The sequence below is a fragment of the Cetorhinus maximus genome, chromosome 1 (assembly GCF_964194155.1).
Source record: "Cetorhinus maximus chromosome 1, sCetMax3.hap1.1, whole genome shotgun sequence".
Classification (NCBI taxonomy): domain Eukaryota; kingdom Metazoa; phylum Chordata; class Chondrichthyes; order Lamniformes; family Cetorhinidae; genus Cetorhinus; species Cetorhinus maximus.
This window is the reverse complement of record NC_135879.1, coordinates 219,909,491-219,932,288: the sequence shown is the minus strand read 5'-3', so window position 1 is coordinate 219,932,288 and position 22,798 is coordinate 219,909,491. Positions and strand designations below refer to the sequence as shown.

Below are 22,798 nucleotides of genomic sequence, written 5' to 3'. Positions count from 1 at the left end.
TCAGCAGTGAGGCTACTGATTGCAGCATATTAAGGGAGGTACTTTCTGTTGAACAAGACAAAGACAATGCAAATTGAATCTTTGTTAATGAAGCTGAGAAGCTTTTGAAATTCATGATGTAGTGGCACACTGAAGAACGCACTGCTGAAATAGATCTTGATCAAGTAATTGTACTGTGGTTTCAGTGACTGAGTTCTTTGAATCGATCCAGTAGAAACAATTTGGCCTTTATGAATTAGTTGAAGGGTTTCAGGTCACTTGGCAGGAACAGATGAAGGAAATGTACCCCAACCAGTTGAGCAATCTATCTGGGAATGTCTGAGACTGACTACTCATGATGGCCTTGCTAGTAAGACTTGACCTCATACCAGATGGATGAGGGAGAACAACTAGACAGTTTCTTCATAGTTTCACCAGATTAGTGGAGAGTGTCAAATAATCTTTTCTTAGACAAATGATTGAAGTTAGGTTTGTATGATCGGCTATCTTTGAGGGAATCTAATCAAGCCGTATAGCTTCATTAGTTAGTTGGCAATGACACTGATAGCGAGTATGGTCATAATGACTGCAGCTAGATGATACATCATAATGGCTGCAGAGAAACATGAGCGCTGCTGGTCTCAGCATAGTGACTTTAAATTATCAGTGGTGCATTCTTTCTTGTAATAAATGGAAATGTACACAAGAGGGCAGACAGTATCTTCCAGTTTCAGTTGTATTGTATATAATATTTGCTCAGTCCTGCCAAGTTTAATATCTAGTTATTTAGATTGATAGCATAGCCTCGATTTTTATTTTGGGAGTAGGTGGTGGGGAGGAAGACAGTGTACCCAAACCAGCTGGTGCACCAGGCCATATTGGGAACATAGAGCTCCACTGATCTTTACAGACTGGCCTTATTTACATGAAACTTCCCAGCCAGATTCATTACTGGCAGGCAGGCAGGCAGGAGTTGGTATTTGACTGCAGGAGGCCTCAGCTGGGGTCCCATGGAAATGGCCTTTGGCAGCCAGTGTACTGGGGATTGTCGTAACCTCAGACTAAGAATTGGGATGGCTGGGAATTCATTATTAACGATAAGATCGAAGGCCGGCTGGGGATTCTTCTTATTGTTGTCTGATTGAAGGAATATCAGTACTAAAGGTTCCCCAAAGACTGAAGTCAGTGGGTAGATACAGTGGCTGGGGAAACAGAAGAACTTCTTGTTGGTAAAGGAGAGGAGGTGGTGGAGCACTCCTGCTCCTCCCAGTTCACAAATAGTTCAAGGAGAGGTGAAGTTTTAAAAATCACCTGGGCCTCTCTAGCCAGTTGGCTCCTCCCACCTTTCTGCTGGTAGGCAGCAAACAATGTAATACTCACTGGCACTGAAGTAAAATTGCATGGCAGGCAGCAAACAGCATGAGATCCCCCTGCAGTGAAGTAAAATTGCATGACGGCGATGATAATATAACTCTGCCGTGACTTTTGAATCTTCAAAGTGTTAAAGAATCCTTGATGTTGCTGTATGTCAGCATTGATTCTGATGACCACTTTCAACACTCATTGACCTAAGGGGTTTTCTTCAAGTGGTTCCAAATCTTGACACTGATTTTGATTTTGCCTGCACTGGAAAAAAACACTTTCATAATCCTTCCAAATGTATTGTTCTCTTCAAAAATTAAGTGAGAACAACCTGGCCAAGTAGAAATTCCATAGTCCAAATTGCCGAAAAAGTACTATCAATGACCTAAACACAACATTCCACAGACAATAAAACCATACCAATAAAATTCTGGAGAAAGGTTGTTTGCTGAGCTACCACTGGTTGTAACATTTGGTATTGAAGAATAGAGAAACGGGACATTTTTGAGTTTGTTCTCAGCTAGCTGACCTCAGCTGTGATGGCGCAAGGGCTATTACAATTTGTCTTGTCCCGTTTGTCAAAGAGAAGAAGAGAAAAGCAGCATGGGTTCACAATTTCAATTGCTTTTCAGTGACCCTTGCTGAAAAATATGTGTTTGGACATAAAGTGAACACATGATTAAGCTTGGGTGTGATTGCCCCTGTGGTTGAATAGCCTACTAACTCTCCTTGGTCAGGCGCACAAATGAAGAATGGCAACCATAGAAAACTGCTGCACCATGGAATTGTATTCCAGTTAGAGCCAGAGCCTTCATTGAAGGGAAAATAAAGATTTGCTATAAAATCTGTTCTGTTGGCAACCTATCTGCTGGACATAATCGATCAATTGTACAGCACATGAGCATTTCTAGGACAATTTAAGCATACAGCAAAATGTATTCTGGGATTTATAAATAAGAGCAATGAATATTAAAAAAAAGAAAACAATGTTAAATTTCTTTAACATTTTTGTTAGGCTGCAGCTGGCATACTGTGTGGACTCCTAAGTACCAGTTAGCGGAAGGAAGTACCAGTTTTAGGAAGATCATTGGAAAAGCCAGATTAATTGAAATGGCACCAGAATTAGAGGCTGTAGTTATGAAGAAAATATTTTAGAAAATTGGAGCTTTTTCCCCAATGGAATAGAGAAGGTTACAATAGCATCTAATGTATATTTTGTTCAAGATTAGGAAGGGGTTTGAGAGGGTAAATAGCGAAGCTTTGGAATTCACTCGGAGTTACCCCTGTTTGCTGCCAGAAGTGTGTTGGAAACCCCGTTTACGTGTATGAATGGGGTCTCCACTACACTTCCAACAGCTATTGCTCGTAAGGAGTTCTAAGCCATAGGAGAGCATATATTTAGGAGCATCACTAGAAAAATGAAAGGGGAAATCAGAACTCTTTTGACTGAGGATTATTGGAACATGGAATATTTTTCAACCAGTGTCTTTTCAGCCAGAAATTCTAACCTAATTTAAAAGGGAATTGGGTAAGTGTATGAAAAGGAAGAATAAAAATGTGCACAGAGAAAGGAGGGAAATAAAAGAGAGTAGCCTCTTCCAGCTGAAGACCTAGCACTGACACAGTGTAATTTCTACACTGTAATTTCAATGATGCCTGATTTAAACCAGACTGGATATATAACTATAAAGAAAATTACTGGTTTAACAGTTTTAAAATCAAACAGAGTACACAAACAAATATGAAAATGTGTCATCTATCCATACCTGTTGACCTGTAGTATCTGGTTGTACCTGAGAATTTATGAATTACTTTGTACTATTAGCCTTCAGAGGATCAAAAGAACACTTGTGTAGCTCATTTGGTTTAGAATTTTCAATTTCCTTTTCTATTTACTAAGTGTCAGCTTAGTTCAGCTGGTAGCTTTCTCAGCTCAGAATGACAAGTTCTGGGTTCATGCCCCATTGCAGAATTTGAGCACAGCAGCGCTGAGGAAGGGTGTCATTGTTGGAGGTGCCGTCTTTGTGGATAAGACACTAAGCTGAGTTCCCATCTGCCTGTTCAGATGGATGTAAAGATCTCATAGTACTATGCAAAGAGTAGGGATTTCTCCTGGTTTCCTGGCAAGCATTCTGTTTAAAAAGCTTTTTTTAAAAAAAAAGACAGATTAAGTGGTCATTTGTTTTGTTTGCTGTTTTTGGGATCTTGTTGTGCACAGTTTGCTGTACACATTTGCCTACAGTGGCAGCACTTCAAAGTAAGTTGTCGATTACGATGAGACTTTGAGATATCCTGAGGGCATGACGAGCTTATTTAAATTTAGAAATGTAGTTTTCTATAAGTTCACAGTTCTTAAAATGTAATGTTCAAATGTACATTTGGATTTCTTATTCCTAAAAAATAACTTGTATAATTTTTCAAGTGTTTTAAATGTAGTTGCTATTGAAGTAAAATGCTGGAGAAGAAAAGTAATGAAGAGAGAAAGGTGGCCAGTAAAATATGCCATTGTACCTTTTTAGTTGTCGCTCTTCTAAGCTGTGTCCACTTTTATTTTCCCCTGGATGACCTCCAGAATTATCTATAATCCTTGGAGTAAGTTGCTTGCTGGAAACTTCATCAAATTCACTGGCAAGTTGTAATGTGTATAATGACAGTGTTAGTCAAAGTGGGTCTGCATTAATGTGAATGTTAGTGCAAAGGTTAATGAAACTAGAACAGTGATTGTGCAGCACATTATCTTCTATTGATTTTTTTTAATATATGTTCTTCCAACAGCCTGCCTGGAACCTCAGACAGAGAAGACATACAGGCATCTACATCAGCAAGACCTGAATTATCCAATGGACATGACAAGAAAAGGAAAAGGGAAGCAGAATTAGAAAAAGCTCCTGTGATACCTTTTGGGATTGACCTTTACTACTGGGGAAAAGAGCAGTCAACAACTGGCAGAATTCTCAAGTAATTTGTTTTTCTGATTATTTATTGTTACAACACTGAATAAATTGTGGGTACAGGATTATTACGAAGCGGGTGGAGGGGGGACTCCATCTCATGCAGTCGTGCTAAACCTAGCATTGTTTATAACTTGAGAATCACAAATATCATAATTTTCTTTGAAATGAAGAAATTATATGGATAATGGCTGTTTTAACATTCAGTATGATGAGTATCTAGAATGACGTTCAGCATATCCAATCAATGTAGAATCACTAAAGTTATCAAAATGCTGAACTGCACAGCCAACACAATAAATTAATGTAATAGGAAGCCATGCTCAATTTGTACAGGGCTGCAGTTGGATCACACCTTGAACAAGCATCTTGAACAAGAGAGAGTGTTAAAACCTAAAGAAGAAGGACAGCAGACGCCTGGGAACACCACACTTCACTCCACCCAACTGCCCCCCCTCAAGTCACACACTATCCTGACTTTTTAATTCATTCACGGAAGGTGGACTTCGCTGGCTGGGCCAGCATTTACTGCCCATCCCTAGTTGCCCTTAAGAAGGTGATGGTGAGCTGCCTCCTTGAACCACTGCAGTCCATGTGGTGTAGGTACACCCACAGTACCGTTAGGAAGGGAATTGGATTTTGATCCATCGACAGTGAAGGAGTGGCAATATATTTCCAAGTCAGGATGGTGAGTGACTTGGAGGGGAACTTCCAGATGGTGGTGTTTCCATCTATCTGCTGCCCTTGTCCTGCTAGATTGTAGTGGTTGTGTGTTTGGAAGGTGCTGTCTAAGGAGGTTTGGTGAATTCCTGCAGCGCGTCTTGTAGATGGTACACACTGCTGCTACTGTTTGTCGGTGGTGGAGGGAGTGAATGTTTGTGGATGTGGTGCCAGTCAAGCGGACTACCTTGTCCTGGATGGTGTCCAGCTTCTTCAGTGTTGTAGGAGCTGCACTCATCCTGGCAAGTGGGGTGTATTCCATCACACTCCTGACTTGTGCCTTGTAGATGGTGGGCAGGCTTTGGGGCATCAGGAGGCAAGTTAGTCATCGCACTATTCCTAACCACTGACCTGATCTTGTAGTCACAGTATTTATATGGCTAGTCCAGTTCAGTTTCTGGTCAATGGTAACCCCCAGGATGTTGATAGTGGAGGATTCAGTGATGGTAATGCCATTGAACATCAAAGGCCGATGGTTGGATTCTCTCTTGTTGGAGATGGTCATTGCCTGACACTTCTGTGGTGCGAATGTTACTTGCCACTTGTCAACCCAAGCCTGGATATTGTCCTGGTCGTGCTGCACTTGGACATGGACTGCTTTAATATCTGAGGAGTCGCGAATGGTGCTGAACATTTTGCAATCATCAGCAAACATCCCCACTTCTGACCTTGTGATGGAATGAAGGCCATTGATGAAACAGCTGAAGATGGTTGGGCCTAGTGACACTAACCTGAGGAACTCCTGCAGTGATGCCCTAAAGCTGAGGTGACTGACCTCCAACAAACACTTTCTTTCTGCTAGGTATGACTCCAACCAGCGGAGAGTTTTCCCCCTGATTCCCATTGATTCCAATTTTGCTAGGGCTCCTTGATGCCACACTCGGTCAAATGCTGCTTTGATGTCAAGGGCAGTCACTCTCGCCTCATGTCAGGAGTTCAGCTCTTTTGTCCATGTTTGAACCAAAGCTGTAACAAAGTCAGGAGCTGAGTGGCCCTGGTGGAACCTAAAGTGGGCGTCAGTGAGCAGGTTAAGCAGGTGCTGCTTGATAGCACCCTTCCATTACTTTACTGATGATGGAGAGTAAACTGATGGGGCGGTAATTGGCCAGGTTGGATTTGTCCTGCTTTTTGTGTATAGGGCATACCTGGGCAATTTTCCACATAGCCGGATAGATGCCAGTGTTGTAGCTCTACTGGAACAGCTTGGCTAGGGGTGTGGCAAGTTCTGGAGCACAAGTCTTCAGCACTTTGCCAGAATGTTGTCAGGGCCCATAGTCTTTACAGTACTCAGTGCCTTCAGCCATTTCTTGATATCACGTGGAGTGAATCGAATTGGCTAAAGACTGGCATCTGTGATGCTGGGGATTTCCAGAGGAAGCCTAGGTGGATCATCCACTCGGCACTTCTGGCTAAAGATTGTTACGAATGCTTTATCTTTTGCACTGCTGTGCTGGGCTTCTCCATCATTGAGTAAGGGGATATTTGTGGAGCCCAAATTGTTGTTTAATTGTCCACCACCATTCCCGACTTGGTGTGGCAGTACTTGGACTAGTACTTGGACAGTACTAGACCCAGTCTAGCAGTACTGCAGAGCTTGGATCTGATCCATTGGTTGTGGGATCGCTTAGCTCTGTCTATCACTTGCTGCTTATGCTGTTTGTCACGCAAGTAGTCCTGTTTTATAGCTTCACCAGCTGACACCTCATTTTTAGGTATGACCTGGTGCTGCTCCTGACATGGAGGAGCATTGATTCATCAGCTGAGGGAGGTTTCCTTGCCCATGTTCGACCCGATGCCAAGAGACTTCATGGGGTCCGGAGTCAATGTTGAGGACTCCCAGGGCAACTCCCTCCCGACTATATACCACTGTGCGTCACTGGTGGGACAGGGCATACCCAGGGATGGTGATGGTGGAGTCTGGGATGTATGATTCCGTGAGGATGACTATGTCAGGCTGTTGCTGTGAGACAGCTCTCCCAATTTTGGCACTAGCCCCCAGGTGTTAGTAAGGAGGACTTGCAGCGTCGACAGAGCCGCTGTCATTTCCGGTGCCTGGATCAAGTTCATTCCTTTTTTGTATCTCTGTCGCGGTTTATTACAACTGATGCTAGGCTATTTCAGAGGGCATTTAAAAGTCCCACATGTAGGCCAGACCAGGTAAGGACGACAGATTTCCTTTGTTAAAGGACATTAGTGAATTAGGTGGGTTTTTACAACAATCGACAATGGTTTCTTGGTCATCATTGGACTTTTAATTCCAGATTTTTATTGAATTCAAATTCCATCATCTGCCGTGGCGGGATTCGAATCCGGGTCCCTAGAGCATTACCCTGGGTCTCTGGAATACCAGTCCAGCGACAATACCACTAACATCGCCTCCCCTAAAGACTTGGAACTATATTGTCATTGCGTCCCTGTCACTGTGTCAAAATCCTGGAACTCCCTTCCTAACAACACTGTGGATGTACCCATATCACACAGACTGCAGCAGTTCAAGAAAATGTCTCTCTGCCACCTTCTCAAGGACAATTAGGGATGTGTAATAAAGGCTGGTCTTGTCACTGACACTCCATGATTGAATGGGGAAAATAGGAACTCTGAGTTTTAAACCAAGGGACATTGAAAATTGAATACAAAAACAAGAATTGAAGTACAGTTAGGATTTTGCGTGTAGCTTTGGGTAGGCTATGATAGAAATTGTGTTGGGATCTTGAAAAGGTTTCAATAAGGATTCAGCAGGATGATATAAAGTTGAAATGATAGAGTTAGCTTTTACTATCACGTTTAATGGGAAGCCTCAATGGCTGGCATTAGACATATAATATAGGTGCACGTTGTCAGGAGATAAACTATTCAGCCTCTGACCTGCTCTGGTAGCTACAGAACTAATGTGGGTTGCTTTGTTAATGTTTTGGTCAATGGGCAACCCCAGGATACTGATGATGGAGGACTCGGTGTTATGGCATTGTAATGACATTTAATGCCAAGGAGAGATGGTCAAGCACTCTCTTGTTGGAAAGGTCATTGCCTGGCACATGTGTGGTGTGAACGCAATGGGCCCAGGATGCAGCCCTGATGAACTCTGGCAGTGATGACCTGGGGCTGAGATAATTGGCTTCCCACAGCCATCTTCATTTGTACCAGATGTAACTCCAGTCACTGGAGAGCTTCCCCAATGAAATCGAGGGCAATCACACTCATAGGGCAGAATTTTTCATCCTGTGGGCAGGCACGTGCCCGACCCGAACGGGAGCGAAATAATGCTCAGTGATGTCGGGTGAGCGTCCCGATGCCATCGCGCACTCGTGATCTTTTGGTTGGCGGGTGTGCGTGAGAGGTGGCAGTGCACCCGCCGCCAATTAAGAGGCCTATTAAGGCCCTTAAGTAATTAATTAAGCTGCATTTTTCACTGCCCGCTCAACCGTTTGGTTGGCGGGCAGGCGAATAGGGCAGATGGCCTTTGCATTTTCAACATGGATGAGGTTTCCTGCACTTACTAAAAAAAAATTTAAAAATTTTTAACATCCTTTTTCACATGTCCCTCTTCATGTGACTGAGTCACATATGGGGACATATTTATCTCATATGTTAAAAGTTTATTTTTGTATTTAAAATCTGTCAGCTCCCTGAGGCAGCTCTGTGCCTTCAGAGAACTGTCAGCGCCCACTGCCCTGCTCATGCGCACACCTCAGCACTCGTGCTCCTCCTGCTCCTAACCCGGCAGCGCTGAGGCTCCCAGCGCGTGTTTCACGTGAAATCACGGTTGGAACCCGATTTCGGGCGGCGGTCAGTTTCGCGGCCACTCCCAAGCCCGCCCATCACACCTGCTGGACAAGGGAAAAATTCTGCCCATAGAATTTTAGAAAGTTTATGGCACAGAATGAGGTCGCTTGGCCCATCGTGTCTGTGCCAGCCGACAAATGAGCCACCCAGCCTAATCCAACTCCCCAGCAGGTTACCGAACTTTAGGTGCATACCCAGACACCTTTTAAATGAGCTGAGGGTTTCTGCCTCTACCACCCTTTCAGACAATGAGTTCCAGACCTCCATAACCCTCTGGGTGGAAAACAAATTCCTCACCTGCCCTGTAATCTTCCTACCAATCACTTTAAATCTATGCCCCCTAGTCATTGGCCTCTCTGCTAAAGTAAATAGACCCGTCACATGCACTCTATCCAGGCCCCTCACAATTTTGTATATCTCAATCAAATCTCCCCTCAGCCTCCTCTGTTCCAAGGAGAACAACCCCGGCTTATCCAATGTTTCCTCATAGCTGCAATTTTCCAGTCCAGGCAACATTTGCTCTGCACCCTTTCTAGTGCAATTGCATCCTTTCTGTAATGAGGTGACCAGAACTGCACACAATACTCAAGTTGTGGCCTAACTAATGTTTTACATAGTCCAGTATAACCTCCCTGATATTATATTTTATCCCTCAGCTAATAAAGGAGAGGATTCCATATGCCGCCTTAACCATCATATCAACCTGTCATGCTACCTTCAGGGATCTATGGACACTCACTCCAAGGTCTCTCACTTCCTCTATACCTCTCAGTATCCTCCCATTTATTGGGTAATCCTTTTCCTTGTTTGGCCTCCCCAACTGCATCACTTCACACCTATCTGGGTTGAATTCCATTCGCCATGTTTCTGCCCACCTGACCAGTCCATTGATATCTTCCTGCAGTCTATAGCTATCCTCCTCGCTGTCGACTGCACAGCCAATTTTTGTGTCGTCTGCAAATTTCTTGAGCATTCCCCCTACACTTACATCCAAAGCATTAATATGAACCACAAAAAGCAGGGGACCACACCCCACTTCTAGAATTCAGGTCTTTGAGTTTATGGAGGTCTGGAACTCATTGTCTGAAAGGGTGGTAGAGGCAGAAACCCTCAACTCATTAAAATCTGTCAACTCCCTGAGGCAGCTCTATGCCTTCAGAGAGCTGTCAGTGCGCACTCCCCCAGTCATGCACACACCTCAGAGCTTGTGCTCCTTCCGCCCCCACCTCCGCAGCACTGAGGCTCCCAGCACGTGTTTCACGTGAAATTGCGGCCGGAGCCCAATTGCAGCAGCAGTCAGCTCAGAGCTGCCTCAGGGAGCTGAAGGATTTTAAATACAAAGATAAACTCAAGACCTGAATTCTAGAGGTGGGGTGTGGTCCCCTGCTTTTTGTGGTTCACATTAATAATTTGGATGTAAATGTAGGGGGAATGATCAAGAAATTTGCAGACGACACAAAAATTGGCTGCGTGGTTGACAGCGAGGAGGACAGCTATAGACTGCAGGAAGATATCAAAGATTGTAATGAGGATTGGAGCTGATTGGTCTGGGCAGAACTCAAACTGAGCATCAGTGAGCAGGTTATTGGTGAGTAAGTGCAGCTTGATTGCACGGTTCACAACTTCTTCTATCATTTTGCTGAAGATTAGAAATAGGCTGATCGGGTGGTAATTAGCTAGATTGGATTTGTCTTGCTTTTTATGGACAGGACATACCTGAGCAATTTTCTGCATTGTTGGGTAAATGCCAATGTTGTAGTTGTTGGCTAGGAGTGTGGCTATTTCTGAAGCACAAGCCTTCACTACTATAACTGGGATGTTGCCAGGTCTGTGGTCTTTGCTGCCTTCAGTGCACTCAAACTGTATATTATGCACATTACAGAATGGTGAAAGATTCATCCATCTTGACTTTTTACTTATTGAGTTGAGGATGTAAGTGCTGAGAAATGGAACAGTTTTCCATTTTGTATACCTGATCTCAACATAAAGCATTCCCAGATCAGGTGCACACAAAATAGAATAAACGATTCCCAAATAAAAACAGAAAATGCTCGAAATGTTCAGCAGGTCAGGCAACACTGTGGAGAGAGTAATGGGTATCATTTCAGGTTGATGACCTTTCATCAGAATGCATTTTTCAAATTTGATGTGCACTTGTCATGCAAGTGAATGGCTACAGAGTACCTAAAACAGATGACACCCTAGTATCCTCAAGAAAATGAGTGAAGAAAAAGGCAAGCGACTGACAGATGTAGAGCTAAATCTAAGGACTGGAGCATAGTGAATTGTCTTGCAAACTTACAAAAAAAAAAGCTTGAGACATTGAGTTTGGAAGCCTGTGAGTCTAAAACTGACAGGTTTGCGAGTTTTACATCGATATACATCCTAAAAGCATGGGAGCCATCAGGACCAGTCAGCATGGAATTAGAAGCAATGTGATATGCCCAGGGCAAGAAATTTGATGTGATATATCATTTGACAAATTTCTACATTTATCAAATGTAGCACAGATTGATTCTGAGTATCATAATTTTAAAAAATACTTGGCTGGTTTCTGAGCAATACAAAGCTTTACAAAGGTAGAACACTTTGAGAACATAGTAAACTGGTCAGTGTCATTTACATGGAATTTTAGACAACGTTTGATGAAGTTTGATTTTTGTTTTCAAAATGATCGCAAGGAACCAGTGCTGAAGCTCAGAGCTATTAGCCTGTGTGTTTCCCCTTTTTTTTAAAAAAGCATAAGAGGTAAGGTGGGAGAGATTCTCATTTTATACCTACCTAGTTGAAACCTGGCGCCTTGAACAATTACGTCCATAATTATAGCTGGAGTGTTATCTTCAGCAAAACATTACATTTAAGTGGAAAGGAAAATGTTAAAATTAAAATAACTTCTTAAGAAGAAAGGCTGGAGATTTAGTAGTGTGACACTGCAGGCTGTTGCTTACTGATAGCAGCCAGAGAAAATTGCTGCATCACTGTGTAGTCTGCTTACTCGATGTTTTGAATGTAACATTTTCCATTGCCAAGCAAGGGAAATATTTGATTTGTGGCAGTAGTGGATCTGCCACTGGCCAAATGAGCTGTTCCTTGCCTGAAGGAAAATTGGGAGACAGAAGTTTTATAAGCATCTCCTCTTAAGTGTGTCTGATTGTGGTTATTAGCCGTTAAAACTATTGCAACACTTATAGCTGATGCTCCTGTGACATCGAGATAGCTCTTCTTGAGCCCACAAGGTAACCTGATACAATTTATAAAAACTCCAACTTGTCCTTTCCCCTGAGGAAAATTCACATTGAGCTATATTGTTATCTTATGCTTTTTTGCTTTTGCTGGATACCGGCCAAGTACATCTTTAAAAAATCTGTGTACCCATGGTTAAGTCCATAGCCCGTGTTTTAAATTCAAACAAAGCTAATTGTGGAGCTATGAGGGGTGAGTTCGCTGAGGTAGATTAGGAAATTAGATTAGGAAATTAGATTAGGTAGGAATGCAATGGCAAACGTTTAAAGAAATAATTTGTAATTCTCAACAAATATACATTCCTTTGAGGAATAAAATCTCCATGGAAAAATGGTACAACCGTGGGGAAGTTGAGGATTGTATTAGATTAAACAAGAGTCCCACAATGTTCCTAAAAGAGTAGTAAGCCTGAGGATTGAAAAATCAGCATGACCAAGAAATTGATAAAGAGGGAGAACATTGAATATGAGAGTAAACTGGCAAGAAATATGAAAACAGATTGTAAGAGCTTTTACAAGTGTGTAAAGAGGAAGAGATTAGCAAAAGTAAATGTGGGTCTCTTAGAGGCAGAGACAGAAATTATAGTGAGGTATAAAGAAATGACAGGGCTGTTAATCAAGTATTTGGTGTCTATCTCACAGTAGGTGACCTAAAAATTGAAATATACAGCTTCAACTGGTGTCCCCTTATCTATCCTGTTAACTGTACCCTCAAAAAACTTCTAATAGATTTGTCAAATACCATTCCGTCATAAAACCTATGTTGACTCTGCCCAATCAAATTGTGGTTTTCCAAATGCTCTGTTACCTTGCCCTTAATAATAGATTATAGGAAAAATTATATGGGGAATAAGGAAATGGTAAAGGCATTAAACAAGTATTTGGCATCTCCCTTCACATTAGAAGACGCAAAGAACTGGCCTGAAATTGTGGGCAATTTCAAATGAGAGTAAGGAACTTAAGGTAATTAATACAGTAGTAAAACAAAACTACTGGAAAAATTAATGAGAATAGAACCGACAAATTCCCTGGACCTGATAGCTTATACCCTAGGAATTTGCAGAGATAGTGGATGGATGAGATTTGAGCTTCCAGAATTCACTGGATTCTAGAACAGTTGCTGTGGATTAGGGGATGACAAATGTAACTCTGCTGTTCAAGAAAGGAGGAAAAGAGAAACCAGGCAACTACAGGCCAGTTGGCCTGACCTCTGATTACCAAAACCCAGCTAAGGTTAGAGACAGTCTCTCATGATGCATTGAGAGCACAAATCCATGTTCCCGTCACATGATGCTACCGCACTGCAATGGTCAATTTTCATTTTACAGTCGCATTTGCATATGATTTACTTTTCATTGTTTTAACTACTTTTGAATGATTTCCATAATCATCTGCATAATTTTTGTATGTTCCTCTGGACATATGTACATTTCTACTTTTGAGTAGAATGCAGTAGCCGGATAACTGAACCTTATTAATGGCAATATATATGTATAGCCACCAGAGGGCATTATACCCTTTGCTTTTGTCAGACCCAAGAAGCACTGAAATGTTTACATTCATGATCCCAGTGCTAGATTCATAGACATCAGAATAAATATTTGCTTAGATTTAGAATAGTAATTGTAGTAGTAATTTTCTTACCATTAGAATGATGATAAATGCTGTAAAGTGGGTTAGCCAAAAGAGAAAAGCAGATTAATATTTTGGGTGCAACCCTTAAAGAGGTCTTTTACTTTTTGTCTATAATACCAAATAATCTATTTATTAGTTTCCCTCTATTATCTATGAAGTACTTTTGAAGTGTAATCTGGACCCTTTGCCTATGCTTGTGGCATCTGGTGGTACTGTTTGAAGGCACATTCGCAGCTCTGTGACTCATTGGCACTCTGGGTGCTACTCTGGCACAATGCGTTAATGTATTACTCTATCGCCATACCACTGAATTGCTCTAACACCAATATTTAATGTACAATATTGTAATACGATCGACAAATTAATGTAAGATGTAATACATCTCTACTCGGTAGATGTTATTTTTTTATACAGATATCTTTAATATTTACTAGAATTGACACTCCACATCGATTCTGGGCATCCAGCAAAGAAGTGGATGACGAGTCGGAAAGTAAGGATTTGGCAGCCGCACTGCAAACCAGATACATAACCTTTGCAGGAAAATTTGAACCTGTAAAGCACAAGTGCCGAGCACCTTTGCCCGATGGAAGATTTTGTGAACGCCAGGATCGGTTCAAGGTTTGTAATGAAGCCACACATTTCAGTGCATTATTTTATCATTTCCGCATTAGAATGAAAATGTGAAAAGCATGAGTCAGTGAACATTTATAATGCCCATGTGAAAGTTTAACTTAGAAGCCTTATCACCATCAAACAAAGCAACAAGACTGACATAGTGAATGTAGCATTACATACCAAACTATCTCATCCGTGAACTTGTTTAAAAATTAAATTGAATAATGAAGGGAAATACTAAAAACCCTTTGCTAATAAGAGGCTGCAGTGTCACAGCCTGTTCTACAGCATGCCCCTCCCATGTCATAAATTAATGGGAAACAGGTTAGATCTGTGTAAGATCAAACATGCTAAAAAGGCCAAGCATACACAATGCAAGCAAAAATGACCACCGGCCAGATTTGGTTTGCAGTGCTGAGTTATGGAGACTTAAAAGAGTGTATCGAAGCCCAAGGGCATGTGCCATTTTATACCACAGTCTAGGCATTTGGAGGGATCCGAATGAAACCTGATGGCAAATATAGAATGTGAGACTGAGAGAACAGGACCTGGATTATGGAGAAGCAATCTTTTATTATGGTCTCCATGTTGTTGTCAGCAATGAAGAAGTTACCAGAACTTTGCTAATTAAAATATATAATTTGTCATACTTGGGACAAAACCTTTAGTCTGGTCTTGACGCTAAATCACATATCTTTGAGGGTACAAGTGGCAATCGTCTCTCAGTTTGCATGGCAATGAGACCCAAGTACTTTTCATCCCAGAAGAGTCACTGACTGACTGAATCATTAACTGACTGAAATTGAAGGTAGACTTCAGTACTTTCAAAGCCTAGGCTGCAACTGATTATATGAGCAATCAATGTTATAAGGATCTTTCATCAACAAGCCATGTTAAATTTGTAACTGTATCTTTGCATCAGTGACTTCCTGGTTGTTTATCATTACCTTAACAGTTTAGTCATGTTGTCAACCCAGCATCTAATCAAAATGGGTAAAATAATTGGCAACTCTGCTCAAAGTTCATGACTCCCTCTAACCAGACCTGGACTGTTGCAACAAATCCTTAGAAGAGATTTTTGCTTTTTTTTTGTTTCAGGGAAAAAAGCATAAAAGTCCACTTTTCTCCTCTTGAGGTTACTGCTAGATCAGAATCTAGGGGTAAGTGGAGAAAATAGAATCTCGTAGAAAGTGGGGTTGCCTACCTTGTACCCTTTGTTCTTTGCTAAATTGAATTTTACTAATAGGAGTACAGAGTCTTAGACATAAAAGCAATAGGGAGGTCACTGTTACTGTGTGCTGTTTCTGGTGCTCCATTGTAGAAAAGACAATAAAGTCACAGAGAGCTTACTGTTCATATAAACCTGGCAGGATGGCACCAAGCATGGAAGACTATAGCTGTGAGGGGAGTATTAACTTACTGGGAATATTTACCTTGGAAATATTCCCAGTAAGCACCCTTGCCTTAGAATCAGTGCCTCAGGCTCTGGAGTTCCCTATCTAAACCTCTCTAACTCTCTACCTCTCTTTGTTCCTGTAAGACACTCCTCTTTCACCAAGCTTTTGACCACCTGCCTGCGTGTTGCCTTTTGTGGCTTGGTGTCTAATTTTGGTTTATAATGTTATTGTGAAGCACCATGGGATATCTTATACATTAAATGTGCAACTTATAATTATAAGTTGTTATTGTTGTTGTTGACACTCCAATGTGGCCGGAGGGCTTCTCTTGAGGGTGAGAGATTAAATCGAGCCCCCATCTGCCAGCTCAGATGAACACACAAGATCCCATGAAACTATTTCAAAGAAGAGCAGAGTCCTGGTATCCTGCCCAATGTTTATCCCTCAACCAACACCACGAAAAACAGATTACCTGGTCATTATCACATTGTTGCTTGTGGGACCTTGCTGTGTGTAAATTGGCTGTCACATTTACTACATTACAACAGTGCCGATGATACCAAACTTGGAGAGGTTGCAAACAGTGAGGGCGACACCAATTGACTGCAACAGGACATAGATAGGCTAGTAGAATGGGCAGAGAAGTGGCAGATGGAATTTAATATGGAAAAATGTGGGGTGATGCATTTGGAAAGAGGATAGGGAAGAATATAGGCTTGATTTTCAAATTGGGGTCGGGAGCTGGGCACCAGAATAATTTCTGAGTTCCAATCCTCATGCCGCATTTGCATTGCTCACATGGCACATCTTCAAATGTAAATGCCCCAGTTGGGCTGGTGGCGAGCTCAGCTCCCAATTAATGGTGCTGAACGTAACTAGGAAGTGGGAGCTACCTGCAGAGCACAAGTAGCAAAGGCAGATGGCAGCTATGATGGGGCTTGCCGCTACCTTGCAGAAGAGAATGGGCAGTACCTCGGGAGGGCCTGTAGCCTCACTGAGCATAAAAGTGGCCAAATGGCTAATTGGAAAATAAAGCACAAGATCCGGAACAAGAATTCTTGGCTCCCGAAATTTTTCAACATAAAAAAATTTCAACTTCTGCCCCACTTTGAACCCAACAGCTGTGCACTAACATGCATCAGATTGTTTAGGTTCCACATTTTCAAGTTTGAAAATTCCCTCCTTGCCCTTAGTGCCCCATTAGCAAGCTCCTCAAGGAGCTTAATGGGCTGTTAATTATAGACCAGTGTGTTCCCTGTTCTCTGCCTCATGACGTCCCTTTGAAAATTGCGCTGTGTTCCGGCGACGATGGGATCCCTGTTGCCCTCCTGGAACACTGTTTTCAAATCATGCCCATTTCTGACCCCACCGGCTATTGAAAATCCAGCGCGTAGACGGCAGTAACAGGACATTTAGAAAATCATAGTACATTGAGACAAAGTCAAATTGGTTTTGTGAAAGGGAATTCGTGTATGACAAATTTATTAGAATGCTTTAAGGATGTAACAAGCAGGGTGGATAAAGGGGAACCAGTAGATGTAATGTATTTAGATTTCCAAAAAGTATTTGGTAAGGTGTCACATAAAAGGTTACTGCAGAAGATAAGAGCTCATGTTGTTGATGGTGATATATTAGCAAGGATAGAGGATTGGCTAACTAACAGGAAACAAAGTTTCAAATCATGAGAGGGCTGGGTAGAGTAGATAGGGGGAAGCTGTTCCCGATTGTAAAAGGATTAAGAACGAGACGGCACAGATTTAAAATGATTTGCAAAAGAAGCAAATGTGACGTGAGAAAAACTTTTTCACACAATGAGTGGTTCGGGTCTGGAATGCACTGCCTGGAAGTGTGGTGTAGACAGATTCAATTGAGGCATTCAAGAGGGCATTAGATGATTATTTGAATAGAAACAATGTGCAGGGGTATGGGGAAAAGGCAGGGCAATAGCACTAGGTCATAATGCTCATTTGGAGAGCTGGTGCAGACACAGTGAGCCGAATGGCCTTCTTCTGTGCCGTTAAAATTCTGTGATTCTGATTGATTCTGTGAAAGTCAGGATAAATGGGTCATTTTCACGTTGACAAACTGTAACTAGTGGAGTGCCACAGGGTTCAGTGCTGGGGCCTCAATTATTTATGATCTATATTAATTACTTAAATGAAAGGACAGACTGAATTATTGCCAAATTTGCTGATGATACAACGATAGGTAGGAAAGCAAGTTGTGAGGAGGCTACAAAGAGTCTGCAAGGGATTTTAGATAGGATAAGTGATTGGGAAAAAAATTTTCAGATGGAGTATAATGTGGGGAAATGTGAGGTTGTCCACTTTTGCAGGGAGAACAGAAAAGCACAATATTATTTAAATGGAGAGAGACTGCAGAATGCTGCGGTACAGAGGGACCTGGGTGTCCTTGTACATGAATCACAAAATGTTAGCATGCAGGTACAGCAAGTAATTAGGAAGGTAAATAGAATGTTAGCCTTCTTGCAAGGGGGATGGAATATAAAAGTAGGGTAGTCTTGCTACAACCATACAGAGCATTGGTGAGACTCCATCTGAAGTATTGTGTACAGTTTCGACCTCCTTACTTAAGGAAGGATATACTTACATTGGAAGCAGTTCAGGGAAGGTTCATTAGGCTGATTCCTGGGATGAATCTTATGAGGAAAGGTTGCGCCTGTACTCATTGGAGTTTAGAAGAACAAGGGGTGATCTTAGTTCATGAGGGGACTTGACAGGGTGGATGCTGAAAGGATGTTTTAGAATTAGGGGACACAGTTTAAAAATAAGGAGTCACCCATTTAAGACCAAGATGAGGAATTTCTTCTCTGAGGGTTGTTAATCATTGGAATTCTCTTCCACAGAGAGCAGTGGAGGCTGGATCATTGAATATATGAGTTGGAGAGAGTTTTCATCTACAGGAGAGTCAAAGGTTATGTGGGACAGGCAGGAGAGTGGAGTTATGGTTATAGTTAGGTCAGCCATGATCTTACTGAATGGTGGAGCAGGCTTGATTGGCCGAATGGCCTACTCCTGCTCCTGCTCCTATTTCTTATGATCTTATCTTATTTCACTGTGGATGACCAGCCCCCCACCGCCCACATTAAGTTCTGCCCGTTGAATGATTTAAAAAAGATATTGGATGGGCAATTGAGGGAAATAAACTTGCAGTGCTACAGGGATAGAGGAGGGGAATGGGACTGACTGGATTGTTCTACAGAGAGCCAGCATGGACTTGATGTGCCAAATATCCTCCTCCTGCACCGTAATGACTATAACTACACTTCAAATGTAATTCATTGGCTATAAAGAGCTTTGGAATATCCTGAGGTTATTTAAATGCAAGTCTTTGTTTTTTTAAATAGAAGTTTTTAAAATTATGAAGTGTTTCTGATTTGATGAATAAAGCACCAGTATTTCTCTCTTATGCAAAGGGTTGTAGGAGCAGAGAGTGACTTCAGTATGAACCATTGGCCCAGATTTCCCAATCTCAATAGCGGCACATGCTGAGATGGTCACTGCTATTGAGGGTCACAATTGCGTCAGAGGTTCCAGGAGCCAACTTATGCCCAAACTTGGAATTCCTGTATACCAGAAATGATCCATGGGAATCATCGCTGATGGTCCCTTTGGGACCTGGCAGCGTAAACTTGGACAGTGTTCCCTATACTTATGTTCTTTTTTCTACACTGATTTACTTGGCAGACGAGCAGCTCTGAGTGAGTATATCAGGTAGAGTGTCAAAGCACTGCAGCACCCAAGGCAACCCAGACACTGCCCACCTCCTCCAGCAGCCCCGACACCGCTCATCATCTGCCCCACCCCACATACCCGACACTGCTCACCCTGCCCCAACATGCTCACCCACCTGCCCCCGCCCCCCTCACCATCTCAACAATACACCCCCAACCCCCATGCACCCCGGACCCTGCTCACCTGCCACCCCGAGCCCCTGACCTCTCTCACCACCCCTACACACCCCCAAAACTGCTCACCACTCCCCTGACACTGCTTACCACCCAACACTGCTCACCACCCCTTCAACCCCTCTGACACAACTCATCACCCCATACCCCTATTGCTTACTACCCTGCCTCCTGGCTCCCCAGCTCCTTAGTCTGGCCAACATTGAAGCAGAGCCAACATTGTCAGAGGTGACGGGTGGATGTGGGTGAGATGTGACGTGGCTGGGGGTGGGGTTGAACACTGCCATGGGCTCAGGAGGGGTTCAGTAATGTCAGGCAGTGTGGGGGTTGGGGTGAGCATTGTTGGAGGTGCAAAGGTGGGGTGAGCATTCTCAGTGGGTGGGGTGAGCATTGTCGGGGGTGCGGGGATGGGGTGCGCATTGTTGGGTTGGAGCAGGGGTGGTGTGAACGTTGTTTGGGTGGGATGCATGCGTGGTGTGAGCATTGTTGGGGAGTGTGGGGGTTGGAGATCATTGTCAGGGGATGGGTGAGCATTGTTGGGGTTGCGAGGTGTGTGAGGATTGTCAAGGGGTGTGAGGCTGGGGCGGGCATTGTTGGGGGATTGGGTGAACATTGTTGTGGGGTGAGGTGAGTGTTGTTGGGGGGTCGGGTGAGCATTGTTGGGGGTGCAGGGGTCAGATGAGCCTTGCCGGGGGCTGTGGGGTTGGGATAAGCATTGTCGGGGGTCCAGGCGTGGAGTGAGCATTGTCAGGAGCTGTAGAGATGGGGTGAGCATTGTCGAGGAGTGCGGGGCTGGGCGAGCACTGTTTGGAGGTGCATTGTTGAGTGGGGCAACCTAAAAACCAAGAAAGGCCCATTTAAAAGCCGTGAAATTCAATGAACTGAATGCAGACCTCAAGGGGCATGTCTTCAGTTCATAATAGAAAGGGGGTGTTGTTACATTGCAATTGCGCTTTGCCACACAGCCTCCTAACTCAGCAGGTTGCTGGATCCACCCACGCTGGAGCTGGGACAGGAAGGCCCTAAAACTCCAGCATAAGAAAGGTAAAGCCACTGTTTTAAAAGGGGTCAGCAGCGTGTGCTCCAATTCCGACACTGGCTGGAAGATCTGGGTCAATGTATCTTTTAAGGGAAAAGTGGTTAAATAGTTGAAACAAATTAAGAAAAAGGGCTGTAAGGAGAAAACATGGGAGTGGGATTTGTTTTGAATTACTGCAATAAAGAGTATAGATAAAGTGGAATGAATGTATGAGCATACAAATTAGGAGCAGGAGTAGGCTACTCCATTCCTTGAGCCTGCTGCGCCATTCAATAAGATCATGGCTGATCTGAATGTAACCTCAACCCCACATCCCTACCGAGCCCAATAACCTTTAACCCCCTTTCAACCAAGAATCTATTTAGCTCTGCCTTAAAAATATTCAAAGACTCTGCTTCCACTACCTTTTGAGGAAGAGATTTCCGAAGACTCACGACCCTCTGAGAAAAAAATGCTCCCCTCATTTCTGTCTTAAATGAGCGACCCCTTATATTTAAACCATGACCCTAGTTCTAGATTCTCCCACATCCTCTCCACATCCACCCTGTCAAGACCCCTCAAGATCTTAAAGGTTTCAATTAAGTCACCTCTTACTCTTCTAAATTCCAGTGGATATAAGCCTAACCTGTCCAGTTTTACCTCACAGGACAACCCACCCATTCCTAGTAATAGTCTAATAAATCTTCTCTGAACAGCTTCTAATGCATTTAGACCTTTCCTTAAATTAGGGGACCAGCACTATACACAATACTGCAGATGTGCTCTCACCAATGCCCTGTACAACTGAAGCATAACCTCCCTACTTTTGTAATCAATTCCCCTCACAATAAATGATAACATTCTATTAGCTTTCCTAATTACTTGCTGTACCTGCATACTAATCTTTTGTGATTCATGCACTAAGACACCCAGATCCCTCTGAATCGCAAAGCTCTGCAATCTCTCACCATTTAGATAATAAGCTCCTGTTTTACTCTTTGTGCCAAAGTGAACGATTTCACATTTGCCCACATTATGCTCCATTTGCCAGATCTTTGCCCACTCACTTAATCTATTAATGTCACTTTGTAGTCTCCTTACATCCTCTTCACAATTTACTTTCCTACCTCTTTGCGTCATCATCAAATTTAGCAACCATTCCTTCGGTCCCTTCATCCAAGGCATTTATATAAACTGTACAAAGTTGAGGCCCCAGCACACCACTCGTCACATCCTGCCAACCAGAAAAGATCCATTTATTCCAACTTTTTGCTTCCTGTTAGCTAGCCAATCTTCTATCCATGCCAATATGTTACCTCCTACACCATGAGGTTTTATTTTCTGCAATGACCTTTGATGTGGCACTTTATCAAATGCCTTCTGGAAATCTAAGTACAGTACATCCACCCTTCATCTACAGCACATGTGACTCCTTCAAAGAACTCCAATTAATTGGTTAAACATAATTTCCCTTTCACAAAACCATGTTGATTCTGCCTGATGACTTTATCCAATGAAATTGCAATTTTCAATTGCATTGAATTTTTCTAAGTGCCCTGTTATAACATCTTTAATAATAGCTTCGAATATTTTCCTTGTGACAGATGTTAGGCTAACTGGCCTGTCCTGCTTTCTGTCTCCCTCCCTTTTTGAATAAAGGAGTTAAATTTGCTATTTTCCAATCTAATGGAACCAGCTCCCCGCCCCCCCCCCACTCCCGCCAGAATCTAGGGAATGTTGGAAAATTAAAGCCAGTGCATCAATTATCTCACTAGCCATTTCTTTCAAGACCTTAGAGTGAAGTCCATCAACCAGAGAAAGACCCATTTATTCCAGCTCTTTGCTTCGTGTTACTCAGCCAAACTCCTATCCATTTCAGTGTGTTACCCCCTATACTATGAGCTTTTATTTTCCACAATAACCTTTGATGTGGCATTTTATCAAATGCCTTCGGGACATCTAAGGACAGTACATCCACCGGTTCCCCTTTATCCACAACACCTGTTACTTCCTCAAAGAACTCCAATAAGTTGGTTAAACATGATTTCCCTTTCACAAAACCATGTTGACTTTGCCTGATGACTTTATCCAATGATGAGCTTATCCAAGTGTTCTGTTATAACTTCTTTAGAATAGCTTCTAACATTTTCCCTACGACAGATGTA

At 42.7% G+C, this 22,798-nt stretch overlaps 1 protein-coding gene across 1 annotated transcript in view; it reads left to right on the top strand.

The window, feature by feature from the left end:
• uvssa (UV-stimulated scaffold protein A) overlaps positions 1–22,798 on the top strand; it is a 101,828-nt gene that overhangs the window by 52,641 nt on the left and 26,389 nt on the right. The window contains exons 10-11 of the mRNA XM_078553442.1: positions 4,117–4,299; positions 14,107–14,293. Coding sequence (XP_078409568.1) covers positions 4,117–4,299; positions 14,107–14,293 — 370 coding nt within the window. The remainder of the gene's footprint in view (positions 1–4,116; positions 4,300–14,106; positions 14,294–22,798) is intronic.